This window comes from Cebidichthys violaceus, unplaced genomic scaffold, assembly GCF_023349555.1.
Source record: "Cebidichthys violaceus isolate CVI_PGR_0920_01 unplaced genomic scaffold, fCebVio1.0.p SCAF_10, whole genome shotgun sequence".
NCBI lineage: Eukaryota > Metazoa > Chordata > Actinopteri > Perciformes > Stichaeidae > Cebidichthys > Cebidichthys violaceus.
In genome coordinates, this window is record NW_027176263.1 from 7426174 (window position 1) to 7451026 (window position 24853).

Here is a 24853-nt window from a genome sequence, read left to right on the forward strand (position 1 = left end):
AACAAATAAATACTAACAGCCTCAGACTCATTGCAGGTCTCTACAGTCTGCAATGATTTCCATCTTCATAATTCTAAAAAAATACCAAAAACAGTAGTATAGAAAAGTATAAGTTAGGTTGACACAAGGAGCCCAGAAAGTACCGTTCTCAGAGGAGCACGAAGTGAACCACATGTTGAAGTTAGATTGCTGGGATAATTAAAAACATAAATACTCAGAGGTTTCCATGTGATGGGTGGCTGCTGTCCAAAATGCAAAAAGGAAGCGTCTCTTTCAGGTAGTAAAACTCCTCGATATGCTGGGATGTTACCACATAGCGCCATCTAGTGTACAAAGCACTTCATTTGCTATTTCTGAAGTTTCACACACACACACACACACACACACACACACACACACACACACACACACACACACACACACACACACACACACACACATACATTCTACAGCTGTGCTTGTGTTGAAGTTACAGTGCTGTGTCCTTTGAGGAGGACCCAGGTGATGATCTTTTTTTTTTGTTCCACACTACATCCTTTTTGATGCCGCAGTAAAATGTAAAGAAAAAGTATTTTTTTTTAAATCCAGGAGAAAGATTCGATTGATGATGTGATGGACTCCTGTAATAAACCTGACACTTAAAGCCCAAAGCACAGACCAAACTAAGTTCACAAATCATTAAGATGTTTTAATTCTAGTAAAAAAAAAGAGAGAAAGATTCATAGAAAAGTCACCTTTTAACAAAATAATAAAATTACAAAAGCTGTTTAAGACATATCACGGCTGAGATACACAGTTATGACTCTTTTATAAATAACATAAAATACCTGTTACAGTAATGAAAGGAAAGCCTTGGGAACATAAATGACATATTTCAAAGTGAAGACTCAGCAAGTTCTTAGACAGTGAAACTTTAAACATTTTGCTTCCTACTTGGAGTAAAATGGCATGTGATTGAATGATTGTGATAGGAGGGAAAGTATTAAGTTATCTTGGGTGATACACAATATTATCTGTTTTAAAATGTTTTCATAAGAGTTAAGAGCTTAACAGTCAAACTAAATGCTTTAGGATCACAAGCTTACAGCAGGTCACAATCAGCTACAGGAAATCACAGTCTTGTCTGAAACATGCCAATTTCACACATAATTTATCGTGAAACAATTCATTCAACACGTAATTTATAGATCATAGAACATGTGTGTTTTTTTAACAGAAGGTATAGCACTAATCCAACGTGTGGTGAAAATTTAGAGACATGCAATGAAGCAACACCAGGGGGCAATATGGGAAAATGCACCAGCCACACTGCCCAGAGAGAGATCCAGACACACGTGAAGTAAATGAGTATGAGGTGCTCAGATGAGCAGTATTAAATGGAGCATAGTATTAATTCTCTTAACACCATTAAAACCTCAAAGCATTTTTAAAGACGTGTGAATAATGATACAAAATACCAAGAGAGGAAAATGTAATAGGATCGTTAGTTCTGTTGACTGTTTGAAATCTCATAACTGGTGATAGAGGAGGTCCGTTTTGTTTCCATGACAGAGCGAAACTGTAAAGATGAGATCTTCCTGAGAATGTCCGTTTGTTCCACATCAGCTCTAGACTGGTGCCTGCAGTGATGCTCCACTACGTCAATAGTTTGGCCCTTTGCTGTAAGGATCCCGCCTCATAAAGCTACTGTAACACATGGATGGATCACACACCCCAGGCTGACCAGGGATGCCAGGATTACCACTTTTGCCCTCTGCTCCGTTTAGACCAAGGGATCCAGGCCTACCTGGAGGACCTGGCTTACTGTACCCCTGGGGACCCATAGGACCTGTAGAGATAAAAGCCATGATCAGTTCAAAGGAACGGTCCACAGTGCTGAAAGGATGAAGTCTATTTTTTATGTATTCCAGCAAATCAGCTTCCACATGGCTTTGTGAAGGATTTGTGAAACTGAATAACAACACATGATTTACCAGGTGGCCCCTGGTCTCCAATGGTGGTCCGGCCAGGGCTCCCCTTCTCACCCATGAAACCTGGTTCTCCTGAAAACACAAGTGTACCTGATTGAGCAGCCTGCAAAACAGCTTTTGCATAACATACTGTAGACTTTGACGTTGGTTTTACCTTTCAGCCCATTAATACCAGGGTGCCCAGGCCGACCAGGGCGGCCCGGCTGTCCCCTGGATCCACTAAGTCCAGGAACACCCCTGAGTCCTTGGATCCCAGTTGGACCTGGAGGACCAGGAGATCCAGGCCGGCTTTGACACGTGGTACAGCTACTCTGCTGGTTGCTCAGCAACAATAAATGCAGCTCAGCTAGGATGATTGACAGTACAATTATTTCAGATGCGTAGTGAAATAACAAAGAAACCCATCATCAGTCTGTAAAGATACTCACACTGAAGCATATCTCTGCAGATCTGCCGAATGTGACTGTCCGACATTTGACTGGCCTGGAATAAAAATGGTGGATCTTTAAGATCTGTCCATTCCACTATGTTAGTCAATATCAGATCTATCATAATAAAAAACAGTAACGTTAGCACATTGTGTAGCACATACAGGTCTTCCTTCAGGTCCAGGAGGGCCAGGTAGACCACTGTCCCCCTGCAGCCCTCGGGGGCCAGGTGGGCCTGACTGACCAGACTGTCCGGGCCTACCCACTTGACCTTCTTGACCTCTCTGCCCCACATCCCCTGCTGTTCCTTTCTGGCAAAAAATACCACCCCAGGGTTAGCCATAGACACACCAATTCAGGTTGGATAGAGGTATAGTTATGAAAGCATTTAGTTTGGCATACCTCTCCTTTTAGTCCCATTGGACCAGTGGAGCCCTGTCAATGAAAGTCAGGATAAGTCAATAAAAACTAGGAAGCACATACCATCAACAAGGTTGCACAACACTCAACGTTTGTTCTGCCTCTAGACTGGCATTAAAATGCTCAATGACAGACAATCTTGTGGATTTGTAGAGAATGCCTAAGTCTTCGAAATATAAGGGTTTAATATGAATGAAAATGTTAAACAAGCCAGACTCATGACTAATGAGTGGGTGGAAAGCGGTTGTAGCACCATCTATAGGCTAAATAGCATCAGATGTTGCAGTATCACTCTGATATGTGCCTATGTCATCTAGAAAAGCACCTGCATACGTTCAGAAATGTATGTCAAATAGGCCATGCCTTCAAGAATTTGACATAGTCATAGTTAACCCGTTAAGCCCTAAGCCTTTTTGTTGGCCTCTCGGATCAGACTTACAGAGTCATACAAATAAATATATGATATATAAAAATATGCACCAAACATGGTTTGGATGCAAAATAAAAAAATCCTGTACACATCAGTGGGTATGGCCTATATGGATCAGATATGTATTGCAACTTTGATCTGTTGCTAAACTTCATAGTTCAGGAGTTATGAATGAAGATTAAAGGGCTTAACAAATGGCCACATGGTGGCGCTATCCTCATTTAAATATATATAACAGTTTTTAGCGTTCCTGCTATCTAACAGAGAAACAGACATGGACCATTCATGATCAGAGTAATTCATATCTTAAGTTGCACAACAGTAAAATGTGTTTGATGATTCGATTTTTTTTTTTTATTGTGCATTGTTTGCACTGCTTTTGTCCATTTATTGAAAGTCTTCATCAAACAGCAAAGCTGATCAAAGAAACTCACGTGTTCCCCTTGCCGACCATGCTCTCCTTTTTCACCTTTCATTCCCTGTTGAGAAAATGACTAGATCAACGTCACAAAAGCATCTGAAATCCTTTGTTTCAAGCACCGGTCTTTGCTGTACGTGCAGCATATAGTACTACCATAGACAGTACTTCAGGTTAAAACATGATGTGATAATGTGCTTTAAACGCGTCACATAACTCATTAGATTTAATTACATAAGTATGAACACCCTTCAGAGTTTATTTTTTTGTCATGACATGAAATTTATCCAGTTAAGCATAATGGAGAAAACCATGATGGAAGTCAGTAGAATGCCAAATATCCAGTTATACTTCCAAAATACACACTACTGTTTTCCAAACCCATAATCAATCTTGAAGTTTAATTAAAGAGAATATATCCATCAACCAATAGAGATACGCCTTACAATAATTACTGAATAAGTTCCACACTGTGATTTTAATAAAAACAGATCACTGGGAGTCATTTGGTCCAATTTCTTTTGGACCAAAGTCTTAATACAGCACCCAATGATGATAAATTGTACATCATTGTATTCAAAGCTTATAATGTGCTCTTGACCTCTCAATTTGAGTTATTATTTTAGATTGAAATTACAGACGTCAACATGATCACAGTATGATCTGCTTGTGGGACTAGATAAGCATTGATGGCAGTGTAGGTTTGTCTCCAATCTTACCGTCTCTCCTCTTTCAGCAGGATTTCCTCTTTGTCCCTGACAAAAAAAAAAAGAATGGATCGTAACTTAATGTTACATTTTGTGGGAGGGAAACAAACACAAGTATCAAATGATTCACAGAAAAATCACAGTGAAGACTTCTCATATCTGGCTTATAAATGATCGCCTAAGCAAACTGATTGTGATGTAAGTTTTTAAAAAGTCTTTTTCCAGGTATGGAAGTTAATTCATCCTTACAACTAGAATTTCAGGCGAAGTAATGAACATTCATTTTATGTTCGACCAGACTGGGTTAACATTTACCACTAAACAACTACAAATTGTGAATTATCATTGTCATAAATCATACATCTGAAAAGAAAGGGGGAGAGACGTTAGCATCACAACACTGGCAGAGCAAAATGTTAGGAATACCTTGCTGCCCTTCAGGCCTGGCATGCCTGGGTGCCCCGGGTGACCTGCTCTCCCTGATTCTCCTGCACTCCCCTTCAAAAGTATTCAGTTTTACACCAATCATTATCCAGAGTACTTTTTATTTACATACTGTAGGACATAAAACTTCCAAAAATACTTTTTGACACAAGCCACCTGGTTCATGTTAGAACATTTAAATTGAAACATACCGTAGACCCTGGTGTTCCTTGTATACCTGGACTTCCACTTTCACCTTTGTTCCCCTTGATTAAGAAATAAAACATGTCTTATGTTACAGAAAACAATGCAATAGCATCCAAACCGCATCATATCACTAACTGCTTGACTGCAGCTGGTATTTTTACTCCCTTAATATCATTCGTTTTCAATGACGCATGCAAAAGTTTTAGCATACTTTCACAAGGTTTTGGTGCAGCTTGACGTTTAATTATGGCCAATCGTGTGCTTTCTTTTCCAGTTGAACAAGCCTTGATAATTGCAGTCTGAAGGTCAGCCATAAAATCACAAGTATTGCCTGCCTCTTCAGAAACTAGCTTTTAGCTTGTGTGCCATTTACCAATACACATTGGCTTGTTAAAGGCAGATCAGCTAATGAAAAGTGATTAGGAGACAGAGCGTCCAGACCAAACAAGCCAGACTGCTTACATTTCCACTAAAATTCCACTGACGAAAGCAGGAGGGCGAGATCATCCCTTAATTTAGCACTGCCGGTGTGGCCAAGAGATCGTTACTTGTACTAAAGTGTATTCTAGAAAAACAGTGACCAAACAAAACATGCAATGCTGCTGACCTATGCAGCTCTGTATGTCTTTCAATCAACTCGTTGGTTAGAAAACTTCATAGATTTAACCTTATACAAACTGATGACACTGTGCACTGCATGACATAGAGCTTGGGAATGTTACGTCATATCAAGACACTCTGAACCCATGTACTTGCTGGCAGCTGTTGAACCCTATGACACTGTGCTTGGACTCAACTTGAATCACAACATGGCTCGGCCTGCAGCTTGTCGGTTGCTAATGCCAGCTTGTGTGGATTGATCTGCAGAATTGACTTTTCTGGGTCACAGGTTGAGCCAGAGCACTCACAGCCCCAGGGATGCAGCAGGGGATAAACTCACATTATATTTAGTGCACAGTCTATCCATTTTAAATACTTTATTAAATCTTTTTGATGACTGTCTGTAAGACAAAAATCTGTTGTTATTTCTGCACTCTTCATTGTAGCTTTGCCTCACTGACATTATAGCTGTTTGAAGAAGCTCAAAAGGCATTACCTTGGGTCCAATTGATCCTTTTAAACCAGGTGCACCAGGTAAACCCATTTCACCCTGCAGGAGGGTGAAGAAAAAGTTTTTGGAAACTCTTTAGATTCAATTTTAACACAAACAGTCTATAACAGATGTTAACTTACAGATGGTCCCGTTGATCCTGTGAAGCCTCTGGATCCAGACAAACCAGCTTCCCCCTTAAATCATGTCAGTCAAACGTGATCACAAAGAATGATACAAAAACCATTGATCAGTTTATTTTGCACATACGTTAGGAACAGGAGCTCACCTTTTGTCCATTCAGGCCTGCAATTCCTGGCAATCCAGGCATACCCTGGGAGCAAGGAGACATGTTATACTGTATTGTAGATCAATATATTCAAGAATGCCAAAAAAGAAAAAATGTTTCTAATGTGTCTGTTGTCTGACAAATTTTACTAAGACTGCATGTTTTCAAATGCAGTGTTTCTGAACTGATATTACAACCAGCATGAAGGACTACAGGTTCCAGTTTACATCCTTTCAAAGTGAAATAATTACTTCATTGTGTCAGCAACAAATGTATCCAACTGCTCAATAAAAGGAACTGATTGAACTGACATGGTGCACCAAGAAATGTTACAATCCACAGTTACGGATGGCTAGTTGTACTAGAGAAACATGGTTTTGGGCTTTTTGAAAGAATTTAATTGAATTTCCTTCTTCAAACAGACTCAGTCTGTGCAGCAGACAAGTGTACAATCTTCAGATGAATCCTATGTGCTACACTTCACTTGTTTTATTTGCTAATAAATGCAATACTGTACTAAAGAAAGTAGTTGCTATTTAAATTGCACGTAGGAAAAAGAGGGAAAGTAGTTTCAAATTTACAAATAAATGGTTTAATACATTGAAAGTTTATGTGGTTCAACACAAGCAGCAAAACTACCCTGGGAAGCCTCTTTAGTTTTTTGTTTTGCCGTTATTTTCTTCTGAGATAAATGCTTACAGATGCTCAGTGGTTGCCTCAAACTGAAGTTTAAGTAACATATGTTCTTAATGATGGATTTGACTGGCAGGCAGAGAGACAGAATACAAAGTTAGAGCCACCCAGACACTCACACTCTACCTATAGGAGAAGAAATCCCCGTCTTCGGGCCGACATTGAAGCACTAACTTCATCGTGTTTTAACTTGAGGAAGTATGGTACTAATCCTGGCTCCCTGGATACATCGCTAACTCTATTGTTCTGGTGGGGGAAAATGGCTTACAGCCTTGTGGAGCAACTGACTCATCTTTTGTAGACCCATCACAAAGTTTTGGACAACACTTATAATCATGATCAGTGGGGTGGCTGCCCAGTTGAAACACTTTCTTCCTAAAACAGATTCGCGAGAGCGCCACAGAATTCCCTCGCTGAGTTACTTTTACTGCCTTAGATTATAGCATGAGCCTGCAGGTTACATAACAGGGTTATCCTGGGATGAACTTCAGGGGAAATACCCCTAATTTACTGGCTGCCAGGGGTATTCTCTGTACTGCTGACAGTATGTTAACACACAACAGTAAAACATGTGCATGCAAGTCTGAGTGATCCATAAAACCAGTACAGTTTGCCTATTGTTATCTTCTGTCAGTATAATTTCATGTCAGCTACAACTTGTAAACCGTAATGTAGACTGCCACATAAATAAAGCTCCCCTTTTCTTTCCTTCCAATCTGAACTCAATAAGAGACATAGTTCATATTTCATTCATGCATATTTTGCTTAAAATCCTCAACTGCTAGAAGTGCAAGTCAAGATGCGACAGTTCAAACAATCTACAAAATCCCAAACATGCACAATGAGTAATGTCTGTGTTTACAACTCACAGGATGGCCTTCCCTTCCATCAATACCAGGAATGCCACTGGCCCCGGCTTCTCCCTTTATACATTGGAGAAACAAAAGCATCATAAATCATTTAATCATTACCGTGTCATGATAGATTCCTATCTAAATGATGTGTACAAAAGTTGTCAAATGTGTTTTGGGAAAAGACAAGGGAGACACCAGCACTGTATGACTGCATTCCCATGGTTGCCAAACATAAACAACACAACTCTTTGGAGGAGCAATTTCTTTTAAAAATCGGCACACTTAGCCAACCTCATTCCTCTATTATTCTCCTAATCCCTGAATGAGCTTTCTAAAATACTATTTTGCACTGTCGAAAACAAACAGACCTTTTGACCAGGTCTCCCGGGAAATCCAACATTTCCATTTCTCCCAGTTAGGCCCTGAAACCAGAGAACAGGGTTTTTACAAACGATTATAATGGCACATAAACTGTGATTTGATTATGAAATGTTTTATACATACTGGGTCTCCTGGATAACCTGGTGGCCCAGGAGGTCCCAAACTTCCCTTTTCTCCCTGGAAACATCATGTCATCCAGTTAAAATTGATATATTTCTTGCGTAATTTTCAGCAGCCATTAGAATTGTCTGCATCCTTACCACTTGACCGACTTTCCCCGGTAACCCTGCAATTCCCATGGATCCTATTGAGCCCTGAGAAAAGATACAATATGTTAGAGCACTTCATAGACCCATTGTGATGTTTACATGGTCACAAATATGCAGTGAGTAATTGTCTTGTTTTTTGTGGGCTTGGCAATGAATTCAGCAACTAGTTGGACTGAAACTTAAAGTAGTGACGTTTTTCAATGCGCCATTCAGGCATTTTATAAATTGCACTGGTTGACCTAATGCTAGACGTTACTCAAGTATCAGTTGAATAGTGCATAAACGTGGAACGATGAGTCACTGTATTTTCAGAATGCATTTGGAAACAAGACGGGACATTACATTATTTGTTTTCTCCGATTTTGCATAAGACATAAAGGCCCAATCATGTAAGCCAACTGGTAGTGTTTGCGCGTTATTTGTCTTTATGCTGCTGTAAGTTTTACTGTTTTTTGGGAGATTGTGTTGCAAACGCTAGGCAGTACCACTTTGTGTGACGACATGGAGCATAAACATGGACAGCTGCTAGCAGTGTAAGCAATGACTGGTTTGCATCTCAGGTGTGCAGGGAAGTTGCGATAAGGAGCTTTCACTCACTCCCCCAGCTGAGCTACGGGTTTCCTACTGCTCTGTTTTCTGTCAAGGTGAATGTAGTTACAGTGTTAATGAACTACAGGGATTGTTAGCACAGACTGGATGGCCACATAATTTGCAATAAAATGTCCCTTCAAAGGTGATTAACTGTGGTCATGAACAAGTATCGCAGTATTCCCTCTAACTTGAAGAGAAGCTTGAGAGGCTGGTTAAAGACCTCTCGGTCTGCAGAGATTGTTCTGTGCTTGCGGTCTGCAGAGATTGTTCATGGAGCATATTTAGTTTTCCCAGAGTGCAACCATCCCTTGACCCAGACATAAAGTGTATTTAGTTACCCAGACCAAAACGTTGGATGTTTTCACTTGGTCTCTAGGAAAATTAATTTTAAGATGAATGCCAAATGGCTGGAGTTTGAATTGTGGAGGAGCCAAAGGTATCTGAGCTCTTTAGTGTTTCATATAAAGAGGGATGCTTGATGTATTTTTAGCACTATGGCTCTATGATGACAATGTTGGTTGGTCAGTCCCAGTAAATTAATTACTAATTGTTGTGTCAGTCATACTCCGTTTGGTGAGACCGAGCTGGGTAAACATGTTAGCATTGTCACTGTGAGCATGTTAGCATGTTGATGTTAATATTTAGCTCAAAGCACCACTGCAACTAAGTTCAACTTCAGAGATAAAATATGTACCCTCTAATTTACAGTACTGTCATTTTTTCCAATTTGTACAAACTATTCAAAACAGAGCTTTACCATACTCTTTAACATGTTTAGCAGCTGTCCTCCTTTGACATCTAATGGAAAATCACTAGCAGTGCACCCCCTCTAGATGCTCATCTCATCATTCATGATGCCGAGGACCATTACACTAATTAGATGTCTAATTATGGGGTTTTAAAAGAGCACTTTCACAGACCTGTAAAAGCCATGATTATTGTATCTTGTAAGCATTTGTGGGAAGAAGATAAAAAAGATACAGTAAATCCAGATGATCTTCAGCAGTGCAGTCCCCAGCTGTGCTCTCTCGCTCTTTTTTGTGTGGCCAAAAATCTAAGTATTTCACCTATTAATCAAAGTACGTTGAAGAAGACCGTCCAAAACACTAGAAAGAACTAAATTTGATACATCCTGGACCTGTGAGTGAATCTCTAATAATGTGACAGATGGTACAGGGGGATTCGCTCCAGGTGCAAACAGCTGAGACCATTTTTTAAATGACGTTAAATGCTTGAATGGTTTTCCACATCAGCCACCTGGCAGTGACCCCCTGTGGTCACACTGATTACAAAGTAGGACGATATGACAGAGATGATGCAGTCTACAGAGGATGCATTACCTCATTGATCCTCAAAATAATGCTAAACGCAAAATGTTCACTGCGCTCAGACTAATAAAAAAGTTCTGGATAAAGCTGTAGGACTGTCGAGCTTCTGCTACAGTCTGCTGTGACTGTGGTTGAGGCCTTTATAGTACCCGTTGAGCACAAACTGCTTGATCATTTGCTTGCTTTTATTTGACAGCGCGTCTCCTCTTTGTATGGATTATTGCATCAATTGCTCCATTTATGTTTGGACTGCTTGTGGCAGCTAACACATTTCACCTCACAGGTGCTTTCCCCCCGTGGCTCATATGCTTTTGTCTTCTACACATTGGTATAGATCATGACAACTGCTGGTAACATGCAGCATCAATTGCACATATGTTTTCCAGGCTATGTGACTGAACGGCGGAAGAGGGAGTTATCCAACCGAGGCTAGTCTGCCTCCACATAAAGTGTATTGATTTCTTAACATCTTGATACTTTGAATGGGCTTTGAGGCTCAGAGAAGTCTCCTTAGACTTGAATGTGAATGTGTGTTGAAGTAATGCAACTAGTAATACACCCAGTAATGCACCCAGTAATGCATGTTGAAGTGTTTAGCTGGTTTAACTGATAAAGGAAGATTCATTCACATTTAGTTTTTTTCATATTTGTCCTTGTGTAAAGGGTGGTGGGCACTGAAGCCAGGTTGGTCACACACAAGGTTTTACTTCTAACTATTTCTTTCTGTGGTCATATGATCTGTTTTTTTGGACTTGGGTTTTCTCTCTTCATGTCTTCCTTGCATCTCTGCCTCAAGTCTTACTGTAATTTGGAGGCTAAGGAGCAAGAAGGAGATGCAAGTGAGGAGGGAAAAAAACAAGGCAACAAGAGCCACAAGATACTAGCTCTCTAAAAACAGTGTTTTGTGTGTTGTTTGAGCTTTCGAAGGAAAGGCCAGAACAAAAGTCAGGAAATATGAACACATTTAAAAAGTCTATGATGCCCGTCATACTGACTCTGCAACGTGCTCTTGTCAAACAGTATAGAAGTTGTATTTTGTTTTACTCTCCCAGGGGATCTGGCTTTATATTCATAACATATGGTTTCTAGAGTGATTGATGTGATGGTGTTCAAACGGTTCAGGTTAATGTCTCTAGCAGTTTTTTTTATCTCATGAAAAGACGATTTACCTTGACAATTCAAAGTGTGTTTTTTTAACGGTTTTTTTATGTTATAATTTCTCAGCTTTTACTCACTACTCATGCTTTAATTAGATTCAAAAAAATAATGTTCACCAATATCTGGATAGTGTTTATATCAAGTATTGAATAATTAACATCCCCACCTTCTCTCCTGGTTTTCCAGGTGATCCAGGTAAGCCAGGCACACCTCTCTCACCCTGAAAGAACAGACTTGTGTTATGAAATTGTTCTTTAGTCACAAATCAGTGCAACATTATGATAATGAAATTGTTTTGGCCACAATTGTGCTTTTTGACCTTCCTACCAAAACACCAGGCCTCCCTTGTTCGCCTTTGTACCCAACTGACCCACGTGGACCCTGACGGGAAAAAAAAGAAAACATCTTTAAATTCTCTATTCTAGATGCTGAATTTAATGTTAAGGTAAATCAACTAAATTTTTCTTTACCTCTACTCCTGGTGGACCTTGCATCCCTGGACTTCCTCTAATGCCAGGGATACCCTTAAAATTTAAAAAAAAATGAGAGGTACACACATTTGGTTAAACATTTGAACCCCCTCAACTGTGTGCATGATCTCTAAGTGAGTCCAGGCTGCAGGGTGAGTTTTTGATCATGTGGTAGAACATGTGGTTTACTTTTGGATGTTTTTCATCAACCAAATCACGACTGTGCTGCCACCAGTGCTATAATCAAAGATGTTTTTCTATTTATCCATTGGAAAAATAAGTAAATAAGTATATTTACCATGAGCGGTTCTGACCACATTGAATTAACAAGCAGCAACTGTCATGACTTAATGGGTACATTAACTTAATTGGTTCTAGTCTTTTCTCAGATGCGGTTGTGGATGCTGCTGTGACAGTGTTGTTGGCAATTAAGATCTGTATATTTGTATATTGAACTATGTAGTACTCACAGGCTTACCATCAGCACCAGCAGGTCCAGGCTGACCAGGTTTGCCACTGTTTCCTTGCTCTCCCTAAAGAAAGTGAAATGAGCTGATTTAATGATGTGTAACTAAAAAAGTACTTTGTACGTCTTCATCCATCATGCAACCTCAAAGCAGCATAAATGAATCCATAGAGAGAGGGAGTGTTGATTTAGTGTATCTTGTTGACTTAGTTTATCAAATGTAAGATGCTCTTGGACACTGTGGGGTTATAAGGAACATCTGCAGCCTTCAATGGTCCCAGCATTTTGGATCTATTAGTAAATGTAGTAAAAGAATAGTTGTAATGTTATAAACCCAAACGTGCCTGAACCCATGTAGGTTTTATTAACAAAGAGTCTTGTTGCTGCAGTAATAGCTCTCTGAGGTCTTATGACCAAGTTTATGACCTGGGTTGCTGTTATTTAATTGATACCCCATGATCAATAAAAAGGGAAGATGTAGGTTTTATCCTTATTTTGGTAATTTTCCACTCTAACCAGTGTTTATCTTAAACAGTGGTCTGGTTTGCTTCAAGCAAACAGTAGATTACAACAGGATCTCACAAGGCTAACCATACTGTAACTTCCTCACAACGGCAAACCGCAATTTGCCCAACAGGAGAAAAGAGGCTATTTGGTGCGTCCATAATTTGTAGTTTTCAGCAGATAACTGTGTATTTAAGACATCAAGGAACTAAAACCTCCCACACAGTACGGTTTCTGGCACGAAGGAAATCTGTGTTTACAGGCTGTAATGACTATAGCTGGATTTGACCTATTGGTAAAGTGCAACCTCGTGTGCTTATTACTTATCCGACACAGAGAGCAGCATAGATATTCAGCACACAATCCCTCAAGGCTAATCTGCGAGTGCTCTGTAGAACAGAAGGAAGTTTACGCATAACCCAAAATTGCTAATTATTCTTCTCTCATTTAATCTCAACAGAACACCACTGTTTAAAGTAAATATTTAACCAACTGTCTGAACACTGAGGATGTGGTTGAGCTCTGTGTTGAACAAGGAACAGACTCTATTCTGTGATATCTCAGAGTACTGTAGGTGCGTTTTTGTATTTTCTTCTGCGGGCCAATTTTGCTTGTAGGTTGGTTTTCAATGTGGCTGTATGTACTGAATATATATATATATTTTTAAACTGACCTTTATTCCTGAAAGTCCAGGAGCTCCAGGAGGACAAACACAAGGTTCTGGAGTTGGTTCGGAGTAATCAGCACTGTTGGAGCACTGTAACAAACAAAGACTAGGCATTGAGCGTAGATACAGAAGTATACATATTAGAGCATTTCCATAGTCTTCTACGATTGTTAACTAATACATTTTTTGAGTGCTTGACTATTGGTTGGACATCTAGAAAATGAGCAATCGATCAATTAATGGTCTAATGTTTGTAAATGTCACAAATCCAATACGGAAACCTGAAAAATTCATGAATACATTAATTTTTTTCATCACAAAGCTTACTTTACCTGCTGTGTTCTCAATCTAATCTTTATTTTCATTTGAATAAGCATGTCTTCCTGCTACACTTTAAACTGGATATCTTTCTGGTTTTAAATCAAAGGATGTGATATTTTGCCAGAAAGGCATCTGATCCTTCGCAGTGGTATACTTGGCAAGCATTTGTAATTTTAGGCTACTCATCTTGTCTCTTTTGATATTTTCATCCTCACATTAATAACATTAATTTGGCACTGGCTTTGTGGTTAGAGCAGTTTCAAAGCCAACATAACAACGCTGCACACTGCTTCACAAACACTGTTACAGCCAGCAGACAATAAAAAAATGTACTAAGCGCAACATGTTTGAAGCTGAGCCATGGGTCCTCCTCCAAGAAAGTATTGGATGCATAAACAGATGTGACTTGAAATGAATATGCTGAGTTTACACTTTCACTACACAATACTACAATACACTGAGCTGACGGAATGTAAATCTTTACGCCATTCAGAATGAGGTGTGGAGTTAACTGATGGTGAAATAATGTGTTTCAAAGCAGAAACAGATGTAGCTGAACAAGGTGAGAAGTAGGTGAGAAGAAGTTATCTTTGTTGCTTTTGGACTGAAATACAAGTTAAGCGCCAAGCAGACTCTTGTACTTACAACTCCAGGTATTTCACACGCAGTCTCTCGGTTACTCTGCTCGGGGTCACAGTAAATGCGAAGTTTCTGGATTTCAAACTGAACAAGATTTAAAAAGAGAAGAAACTCTTGTTAAAAACACAACCTCCACTGTTGGAGCCTCCAAACAAGCTAACAAAACAAACATGGGGGTTATTTTGCAACTTTTAGTTCGGTTTTATCAGTGCTTTGCCACTAATGAATTGAAATTGCTATTGTACAACTGTTAAATTACCCTCACTGGGCATTAAGCAGCTACATGTTGCCAGACCTCCCTCAGGGTTGGAAGTGTTCTACAGCGACGTTACACTATTCTTCCATTATTTGGTATTTTGTTGATGTTGGTGGTAAAATGGCTCCAGAATGTCCCATATACTGTTTCCCTCCAGTTACCATGTGAGCAGAGAGATATCCCCGACATATGATTTATATTATTTTCAGCTTCATGAAAACATTACTATGAGCTGGCAATGTTAAAAAAAGAGTTTGCAATTTTGTTAGTGATAATTACTTGTTGTAGCCTATTTAGGTTTAAACACAATAAGAATGTCTGGTGTGGTCTATTGGTTCATACTAATTTAAAGTTGTTTAAAATTGCATTGTGGCACTTTTAGGGGTCCTATTACAAAATCTGTTTCCAATTACAAGTGTGTTTATCCAGACATGATACTCACAAAAGTGCATTGACTCTGTTAAATGGCTTAAAACTACATGATCCCTATAACAATGGATCAGTACACACAATTACATTCACTGCCAAATTGTGGCTTAATATCCATAACTATAATGAAGTAAAAGTCATGAATGATTTATTTTCTTGCCTTCTTTCTTATTAAACGGATTTATGCACAGACTCTCTTCTATTATTTCTCATGGTATATTATAATCTACAGCGAGTTGTACTAAGGATTTTAGTATAATACAACGTCTGCATTATTTACATTATTTTACTTTATTTGAAGTATTTAATTTCGTTCACCATCATTGTGGCCACAAATGCAACAATGACAAACACGGCTTATTGCTCACATATGTGCTTGAGGTATTTTATATGGTCCAATTTGTGCTATTGTTTCGTAATAAAAAGTGTAACATCATATTAGAATTAGAATAAAAGAACGTATTGTGCAAAACACAGTTATTATTCGTTTCCATATCGTTATCTTTACATTAACATGATGTATTTGCATTGCACTATATAGCCTTCTGCAGAGCAAATTACAACACAGGATAATTATGATTTATTGAAAATGCATCATTGTTTGGCACGGAATGTAGCAATTGAGACAAATAAAACAAAGATTAATAAGACTTTTTGCCAATGATTTATTATCCACAGAGTTGAGCATGTCTCTCAGGAGGCAGCAATAAACTGTGTGATGCTGTTTAAAACATATATCAGTGCTGAGTTTGCTCAACAATTCATTAAACAAACTGTTCCTTCTTTCTAGTGTAAAGTTGACGCACTTCTGAATGATTTTTCTGGGAACCAAACGTGTTTTAGTGAAAATTGGGTTCTTGATGTCAATAAACTTACTGGCACTGTTGTTTCCTTTCGGACATATTTTCCAACTTGGGTTTTTCCATTGATGAAAATACCGACAGGGGGCTCCAAGGATTGGGTTTCAATCTCTAGGTCATCGACATAAAGAGTAACATCCTCCTCGGTGACCAGCAGCCGCAGCTGGTGCCATTTCTCATCAAACAGCTTCTTTTGTCATAGAAAACAAACAGGAAAAACATTGTTAATGTTATGGTATTTGCTGGATGTGTGCTGATGAGGACATTCAAAAAAACAATCTGCCCCTTGGAGGGAGTGTTTACATTGCTGTAATTGTTGTTCATAGCAGAAAGCAAAGAAACTCAGTTACTCATTGTGGAATTTTGATGTGTTAAGACCCGGACAATACAAATCAGTCATGGTTATGAAGAATTCATTCAAATTATTGTGGCATTTTAAACCTTTCTCAAGCTCAGACTGTTAGGTAATACAAAGTAGTTAACACACAATCCTCATTTGGTAATATTATGTATGCACATTGTGATTGTGAAGATTAACATCTCGGAAACACAACACACAGTTTCCAAACTAAGACAAATTAAGACATATTAAGATAAGTTTTTGCAGTTTCTGAACAAATGTCAATGGACATAATCATCTGTCTATCTATCAAAAAGAGTTCAATTATATGTGCTACTTCTTCAAAGGTAAGTTTTTAATCTGTTTATCATAGAGATGTCCATTAGCCTTTGTAAAGGTTGAATAGGCTACTAAAGCTCTAAAGGCTTATACCAGCCGTCTGGATATGTGAATAGGAGGATTATGATTGATTGGTTACATAACAGGTATGTATGGCTGAAAGAAAGTGCTTAAACCTTTGGGGGTGCATCAATTAAAACACTTTGTGGATATAATGAAGAAAATACCCTTTGAATACCATTGATTACCTGTATGAGTGTGCTTTCTCTTGGAGAAGTTACAAGCATTTATATTCTGAATTTATAGCATAAATGAATCAGACCCTTAGAGAAGTATTACAGCAATTTAACTTTGCAACTACATAAAGATGGGAGACTCATAAGAGACAGGTTATATTAAGAATGGTCGAAAATCGACACGACAAAGGCCAAAATATCCTCATTTTAATCTCTAGTAAAAAGGATGGACAGTACATTTCCTATAATGCAACTCAGTGTGTCTCTTTGTGTGACCATCTCTGTCTGGTAAACACCCACATAGTAGTTTTCTAAGGCTTGAAAAAGCTCCTACACAGCCAAAGAAGACTAAATACAACTGCGTCGCTTAATACTCTCTTTGAAAAGTTTACTGATCGTAATGTGTAAACTCAGTGGAGGGCCCTTCTAAGATTGCTTCAAAGAAATAAAACACTTTGTTAACGTACCCTTGCTGTTTGCTGTGAAAATGTAACCGTTTGAGTTCCACTTGATGCCTCACTGGTTGTGGTGAACTTGACGGTCCTGTCCACTCCATTTAGAGTGACCGCCATCTGAGGTTTCCCATCACGCGTCTGTATTCTCCACACATCCCACTCCTCTATTGCCACTGATCCTTTATACCTCAGTGTGGCCACAAAAACATATGATGGTGGCAGGCCATCAGGAAAAAGGGTCCTGGATGACCAAATATAAAAGTCAGTCAACTTGTGAACACACTGGTGAAGATGAAGAAAGAATAGAAGCAAGGCAATTACCGGGTAGCTTCACTCAAGTCGAGGCGAGATGTCACTTCATAGGCCTTAGTGCCGTAATATGTCCCTTGTATCTTCTTTGCTTTTTTAGCCAAATTTAAATGTAACAGGATATCAAAACCCTTCTCATCACGGGAATCTATGGGAATTCTTGCTGGACAAACAGTCTCTGCAACAGACAAACACAGTTAATTGGAAAGCTAAACAAACATATACTGTAGGTACAAGTGGAGAATAATGGAGGGATGGACAAATGGATTAGGTGAAGAGATACCACTCTGAGACCGTTATGAAAGCAATATTTGACCTCATGGTATTTTAGCAGAACAACACTTTCAGCTCCAGACACTGATCAGCAGTTGCTTACCTTCACACAGTTTCTGTCGTATGATTTGTATGATCCTGGAAATGCCTTTGTAGTCCTCAACAGAGAAGACATAAGTTGAAAATGGCTTGTTTGCAATGTCTTGCAACTGGGACACTTCTGTCTCTGGCCCAACACCGATTGCAAACAGAATTATTCCTTTTTTCCTTGCTGCCTCGGCCGCTTTCAAAACATCATCTTGAGATTTCCCGTCTGTGAGGACAACAGCAATTCTGGAAATGCCTGACGGGCCGCGCTCGGACAGGCCAAACAGTTTGTCTGTTGCAAACTCAATGGCTGTCCCTGTGTTTGTGTTTCCCCCCATGTACTCAATGGACTCCATCGCTTTGATGAGGTCTTTGGTGGAGAAATGCTTCCCCAGAGGTATTTCTAAAACGGTGTCACTGCTGTATTGGACGACTCCAACCTGGGTAAACTTCTGTCCAATGTTGAAGCTTGTTGTTATGTTAACAAGCCAACGCTTTACTATTTCAAAATTGACATCTTCAACACTCCACGAGCCGTCTAGAATAAAGACCAAATCACATGGTGCTGTCCTACAACCTGAAGCAGACAGGAAATAAAAAGTCAGCAGTTTAAAATAATGTTTGATTAAAAAACATGAAAATCTAGTTAGGTGGAATACTTGAAGTAAAATGCATTTACAGTCCATGAAATCACCTTTGCCAGTTGTATGCATTTGGCAATTTTTAATGTGACAACAAGCATAACAAAGTGTGAGACAATGAAGACAGAAGCATTCTTACTTCTTATTTCTTCATCTTGAGCTGCACAAAACAAATGGAGAAGCATGAAGCACAGGCATCTTAAGACACAATGCATGGATGTTGCTTTGTAACCCATTATGCAGCTGTACCAAGTTCCAATTGTGCACCTACAGGGAAAAGGGAAAAGGAAAAACATGCTTTGTATTGCAGAGAAAAAGAAAAAGGACAATGCAAGCATTTGAGACGGTTAATTCCTCAGACGTTTTGTCCATTATTGAGATGTTTGGCTGCCATCCCCTCTCCATAGACTTTAATCATAAAACTATCCCACTAATTTTAATAATTATGAATTATTCAAACAATAAATTATTCAAGCATTGTATATACATGCAAAAAAGACGCATTTGTGCATTGAGGTAAAGTTCACCCTAAATGTTATATGAAAGTGATCTGATTAAGCTTTGTATGAATGTGTATGACTCAAGCATGAGAGCAGGAAGTCCATGCATACATTCACACTGTAATCATTTGATTCATTTTCAAACATTTTGCATATTAATTTGATTGTTGCTAGTTATTTTTGGTTAGGTTTTGTAACTCAACAGTTTTATTTTACAGCAGGACAGGTTATGATTTCGATTTTTCATCAACTGAGCTGTGCATTTTGCAGAAGCCTGTCTCCAGGATAGGCATTAGTTCAGAGGAGTGCACATATAAGCTGACTTGGTGCAAACAATACTTTGTGCATATTGCACTTAGGTCAAGGCTCAAGTGAAGCACAGATAAGCACAGTAATTCAAATCTTATTACGAAAGGGAAGGTAAAAAAACTGAAAGTAGAAGAAATGGCAGCTAAATGTCAAAATAATGGACAACAACGCTAAACAATTAATCTAAGACAGAACAAAATTATTTAAATACTTATGGTTTAATCAGACAAGATCATAAAACTACATTGTTTGATTTTTCGGCCACTTGAGGCAGTGCAACAACATTGACATATTATCACCTTATAAAGTTGATACGGCGAATGTCCATTTATATGAAGTCAGTACTATTCACTTGGGGGGTGTTAGTCCAATATGTCTAGCTCTGTTTTTAGTCTCTAACGCCAGGGAAAGACATCTTGCTCTTTAGCTGCTAAGTGCTCCACTATGTTCACCAACTAGAGGCTAACTTCTGCTGTTTGGTGCTGAGCAGGTAGAGCACGGTGGGTTTGTCAGAGTTAATGCTGAAATCAGCTGCAGGCAGTTGTCACTGGGGCCATCAAGTGCAAATTCAGCACACAGCCCATGTTTGCTTTTTCATAAGTCATATTCACTTCCTACCTCCCACTGCTGCCACAGACTCTGCTGTACTACCCACAAATCCCTAATTCACTTACTTGAACCACAAAGTTATACTCTTGAGCTCTGCATCCAACCTCCATGCGGCACACTTCATCTTTCCAGTTCTGCTGCACAGCCACAGTACACCTAAGCATTTTCCTTTCAAGCCTCATCCACCACATCCTCACATGGCACTGCCAGCTTTACTAAATAAACAACTTCTGACCACAACTTCCCTTAAACCAGTGCTCACTGTACCCTGTGGGATTATCAGTTGTTTCCTCAAATCTACTGCCATTTGCCAATCTCTGCCCACCCTTGGCCAGAATACTGTACAACACGACTGCCCAGAAAATCTTCACTCCTACACTTTACCTCCCTAATGGATTACACCAATTGTAATACCTTCCTTCAGCAGATGAAGACATCTCAACCAGTTACCAACACATGCTGGTAAAAGACTGACAATAGTTATCGTAGTACATTTTGGGAACATGTTAGTCAAACAATTTGTACATTTGATTAATCTCTTTTGCTTTAGCAATTTGTCCACTCCCTTGTGCGAATGTTTTGCCCTACAACTATTCTTTACCTGAATGATTCACTAAATCAGTAATGATTTTGCTGCATGTGCCCAGCCCATAAGGCTCCTCACTTTACACCTGCAAAGCAACATGCTTGCTGTGTGGCTGAGTGCTGACTGTTGAAATGCTTGTCCTCCAGGAAAAAAGGAGTCCAAACATACTGTAGTAGCTGATGTCCCAATATAACCTTGATGTTATGTGACTGTCAGATAAATTATGGTATTCTGAGGTCCCTCAAGTAAAATATCTACATATGGCATTTGATCTATTTATCGAAGGGTTTATCTATACATGTGAGGTTTTTCTGCTCTGCACTGCTCTCATATAGCAGTGACAGCTTTGCTGATCTGTACACTCTCTACAACACAACCACAAGGGGGCCATTTTAAGCCATTACAACAAATTGCCCAATCTGTTCTGTTTCTGATGATAACAGTCTTGGATATGCCTTGGCACCAACTCCAATATGAACACAAATCCCACTCAAATTGTAATGAAGCAAGGTCAAGACAAGTGCAACACGAGACAAAATGTGTCCTTTAACATTGATTAATGTCTAATAGAAATAAATGGCATGTTGCATACCTGCTATATTTTGCAAGTTTATTTCAGTTACAGGTGAACTAGGGCTGGGCGGTATACCGGTTTTAATTTCCCATATGATATGAATTTTTCATATACCGTCATACCGGTATAGCCATAACAACTGTTAAATAGTTCACCGCGAAGAGTCTTACAGTTGGTGCAACTCATCTAGTGAGAGGGACCCCTAAATTATGGTTATAAATTTATAACACAACAATTAATAACCCACAACTAACGCTCTTTAACAGAGCAACACCACGGCACACAACAGTTTGTGACACATAAACAATTTGTAACACTAACAATTGTACATTTATAAAATTTCACCGCCGAACAGCATGCTGGGTACAGCTCGGTAGCTAGCCCGTTAGCACAACAGTCTGCTAACAGCTGGGAGAGGCTCCGTCTCGTTACTTAAAGAACAGAAAAGAGCGATGCAGGAGGAACAAAGAGAGACCAAAGATGCACCAATAGAGTCTGTGCCCAAGAGAGGAGCTGTGTCTGCTGTTTGGAAGTGTTTTGGTTTTAAAAAATCCAACGTTTTGCGTCATATTTTTATGTTTGTTAAATTATCAGTAGCGATAACTAAATTATATGCTTATTATACATATTACAAACAAAAACAATTTAAAAACTCTAAAAAAAAAAAAAAAAAAATGTTTTTGCTTTTTGGGGTATTTTGGTTAGACACATATGCAACGCTGATTAGAGTGTAATATGTGTGTCATTTGTTATAAATGGACGTTGGTACATAGAGGGTGATAAGAAGCTGTACTTGGAGGGTCTTAGGACCCAGGGGAATGTAGGTGAAGGAAGCAGGAAGAGATGGAAGACAGGCCACACAAACAGCTGTTCACAGCTTGCTGCCGGTTGGCTGGCGGTTCCTGTGTTAAAAATGTGCTTAATAATTAAACGCTTGATAAAATAATTTTCGGCATTAATTAGTTGATGCATTAACATGAAAAAAAATACCGTGATATACCGTGAAACCGATATAATCTTACAAAATATTGTGATATACATTTTTGGTCATACCGCCCAGCCCTAAGGTGAACAATTATATCATTAGATGTGCGTCAAACAACATGTAATATTATTGTGGAGTATAATGATGGTTATGTTCATGCTCATGGAATTAGAGATGAACTGAGATATTAAGAACCAGGTGTGTTTACATTGTGCATGTGAGCAGAGGGTAGACAGGGTTTGACATGTGTTGTTTCTGTGTTAAATTATCTTCTACATGTTTCAATATGTGAAAGAAAGAAACTGCTGACATCCTAAAAGGTGGGAGTTGCAAATGAAGACCAGATATGTTGCATACAGTAGAAGAAGCAGGACTGGTGGAAGGAACTTGATAGGAAGGAAGTGACCGTTGTCCTTATACATAGCTATTTCTGATTGCAAGGGTCAACAAAACAGTGGCTGGGACATGACCCTTAGCCTCCCAAAAGCTTTTATTCCTGTGCAGCCAAAGAGGGGTCACACTCTTAACATGACTGAATTTTTCCACCATGTAAACTCAGCGTTGAAGTAATACAGTTGAAGGAGGCGTTTAGCTGCCATAGTTCTGCAAGCCGTTTTCTTTCCCCACTAGAGAGCTGGAGGAGGTTGTTGGAAAACCCCCTCATTGGCAGGGTCTAGTCAGGATGACTTTCCCCTCGACTGACTTTCCCCAAACGAAGTGTTTCTACACCTCTGCTCGAGCCACATGGAATTAATTTACACCATCAGACAGTGAAATTCCGACAGTGGACTTTGACCAAACACATGTAGTTACAATGGAGGGAAGCAACCCTCGTCCAGGAATAAAGACGCAACATTTTGCATGCTATGCTATAATGCTTAATGCATGCATAATGTAGTAGAATTAACAGGTGCACTAGTGTTGCAGGTTAGTACCAGACTTCACTGATCTCTGATGTTATTGGGGCAGCACAGACACTTTGTAGCTCAAGGTTTTGGTGTTTCAATGGCAGAACTGTAACTCTGTGAATATAACTACCACATGGCATTCATTCTAAGTTGAGCCAGTTGTTTGTTGCAATACTTTTCAAACTCAATAATATTCATGTGAGACTTATTCACAGTTTAGTTCCAGCTGGAAATGTCGTTCAGGAAGCTGCTGAACAAATGACTTCTCCCAATACACTAGATAACATTTCACTTGTTCAAGGTGGGCGACACTGAGTCATCACACATATTTTAAAAACTGTACCACAGATTTTGTGCTTAAAAAGTTATACTTCCCTTCAAAATTTACATTTTGACATGTAGCAGGAAACCATAACAATGTGTTTGTTTTAGAGAAAAAATAGATCCTTTCTATTTGTTTTGTACTTTATGTAATACAACTGCATGCTTTAACTCCACTTGACTTGCTGAAGTGGAGTGGATACGTATCTGCTGTAAATTTCATTCCAGAAACAACAACTGCTGGTCATGCTGAACAGTTGCCAAGATCAGGGGGATTTCTTCCTGCCAAATTCTTCAAGCAACAAGGAAAAGCCAAGCCCTATCAGTTGTTCTCTGTAGAAATCTGTTCGACTAATCCAAAGCTTAAATAATGTCTTGTAAAACCTCTGCTCATATAGTTCTCATCGCTGTCCACTCTCAAAAGCTTTTGTTATTTGTATATGCTGTTCTCACATCTGTAAAAAGAAACTGTATGAGTACAATACATGCAATACTGTGGTGCACTGTGCAGTACGCTTGCACAGATTCAAGAAATATGAAAGAAAAAATATTTTTACGAGAAGTGAAAAGGCCAGGAAAGAAATCTTGAGCTGATTCCATTCATTCTTTGCATGACAGTAGCACAAACAAGGGACTGATAACTGGGCATAATGTCTTCAATATGCAACTGCTGCAGCACAGAGTCAAGGGCACTAAAGTAAAAGTTGAAACTGTTACTTATCTGAACACATCGTAACACATGGCACACTGAAAAATATATTAAATACACTAAAATCAGCCCAACAAAATCACTTTAATGATCAAAAACTGCCTCCATAGATTCTAATACTCTGAATGTAAATGTCTATTGATAAAATAAATATGACATTTACATCGTCATGCATAAAAACACACCCAAAACCTCTAACTGCAAATGAGACATTTATTCATTCTGAAATACAATAAGTTTCCAAACAAAAAGACAGAAAGTAAGCAAAAGGTTACCGGTAAGCGTCCAAGCCCTTGTGTGAGTTCTTGTTAATCCTCTCATTGAGAGCCAGTGATCAACACTGTTCACAGCCCTGGGTTTACAGAAACTGAATCTAGGGAGAAGTGCACATGTTTCCCTGCTGA

The 24853-nt window shown here is 39.0% G+C and overlaps 1 protein-coding gene across 3 annotated transcripts; it reads right to left on the reverse strand.

The window, feature by feature from the left end:
• Positions 1-679: 679 nt before the first annotated feature.
• Positions 680-24853, reverse strand: col21a1 (collagen, type XXI, alpha 1). Of its 3 annotated transcripts, none has more exons than XM_068723881.1 (29): positions 24725-24853; positions 19088-19215; positions 18324-18884; positions 17960-18125; positions 17651-17879; positions 16285-16455; positions 14730-14807; positions 13770-13853; positions 12597-12659; positions 12127-12180; positions 11984-12037; positions 11823-11876; positions 8571-8624; positions 8434-8487; positions 8298-8351; positions 7945-7998; positions 6383-6427; positions 6237-6290; positions 6100-6153; positions 5009-5062; positions 4800-4871; positions 4386-4421; positions 3683-3727; positions 2801-2833; positions 2563-2709; positions 2399-2453; positions 2125-2316; positions 1974-2042; positions 680-1828 (listed from the first exon to the last, which is right to left on the reverse strand). In XM_068723881.1, the coding sequence occupies exons 2-29, from the start codon at positions 19182-19184 to the stop codon at positions 1641-1643; spliced, it is 2871 nt and encodes a 956-aa protein (XP_068579982.1). In that variant the 5' UTR covers positions 19185-19215; positions 24725-24853; the 3' UTR covers positions 680-1640. The 3 variants fall into 3 exon arrangements, with proteins under 3 accessions (XP_068579982.1, XP_068579974.1, XP_068579990.1); XM_068723873.1 differs by having other exon boundaries at positions 16285-16458; XM_068723889.1 differs by lacking the exons at positions 680-1828; positions 1974-2042 and having other exon boundaries at positions 2194-2316; positions 2563-2705; positions 16285-16458.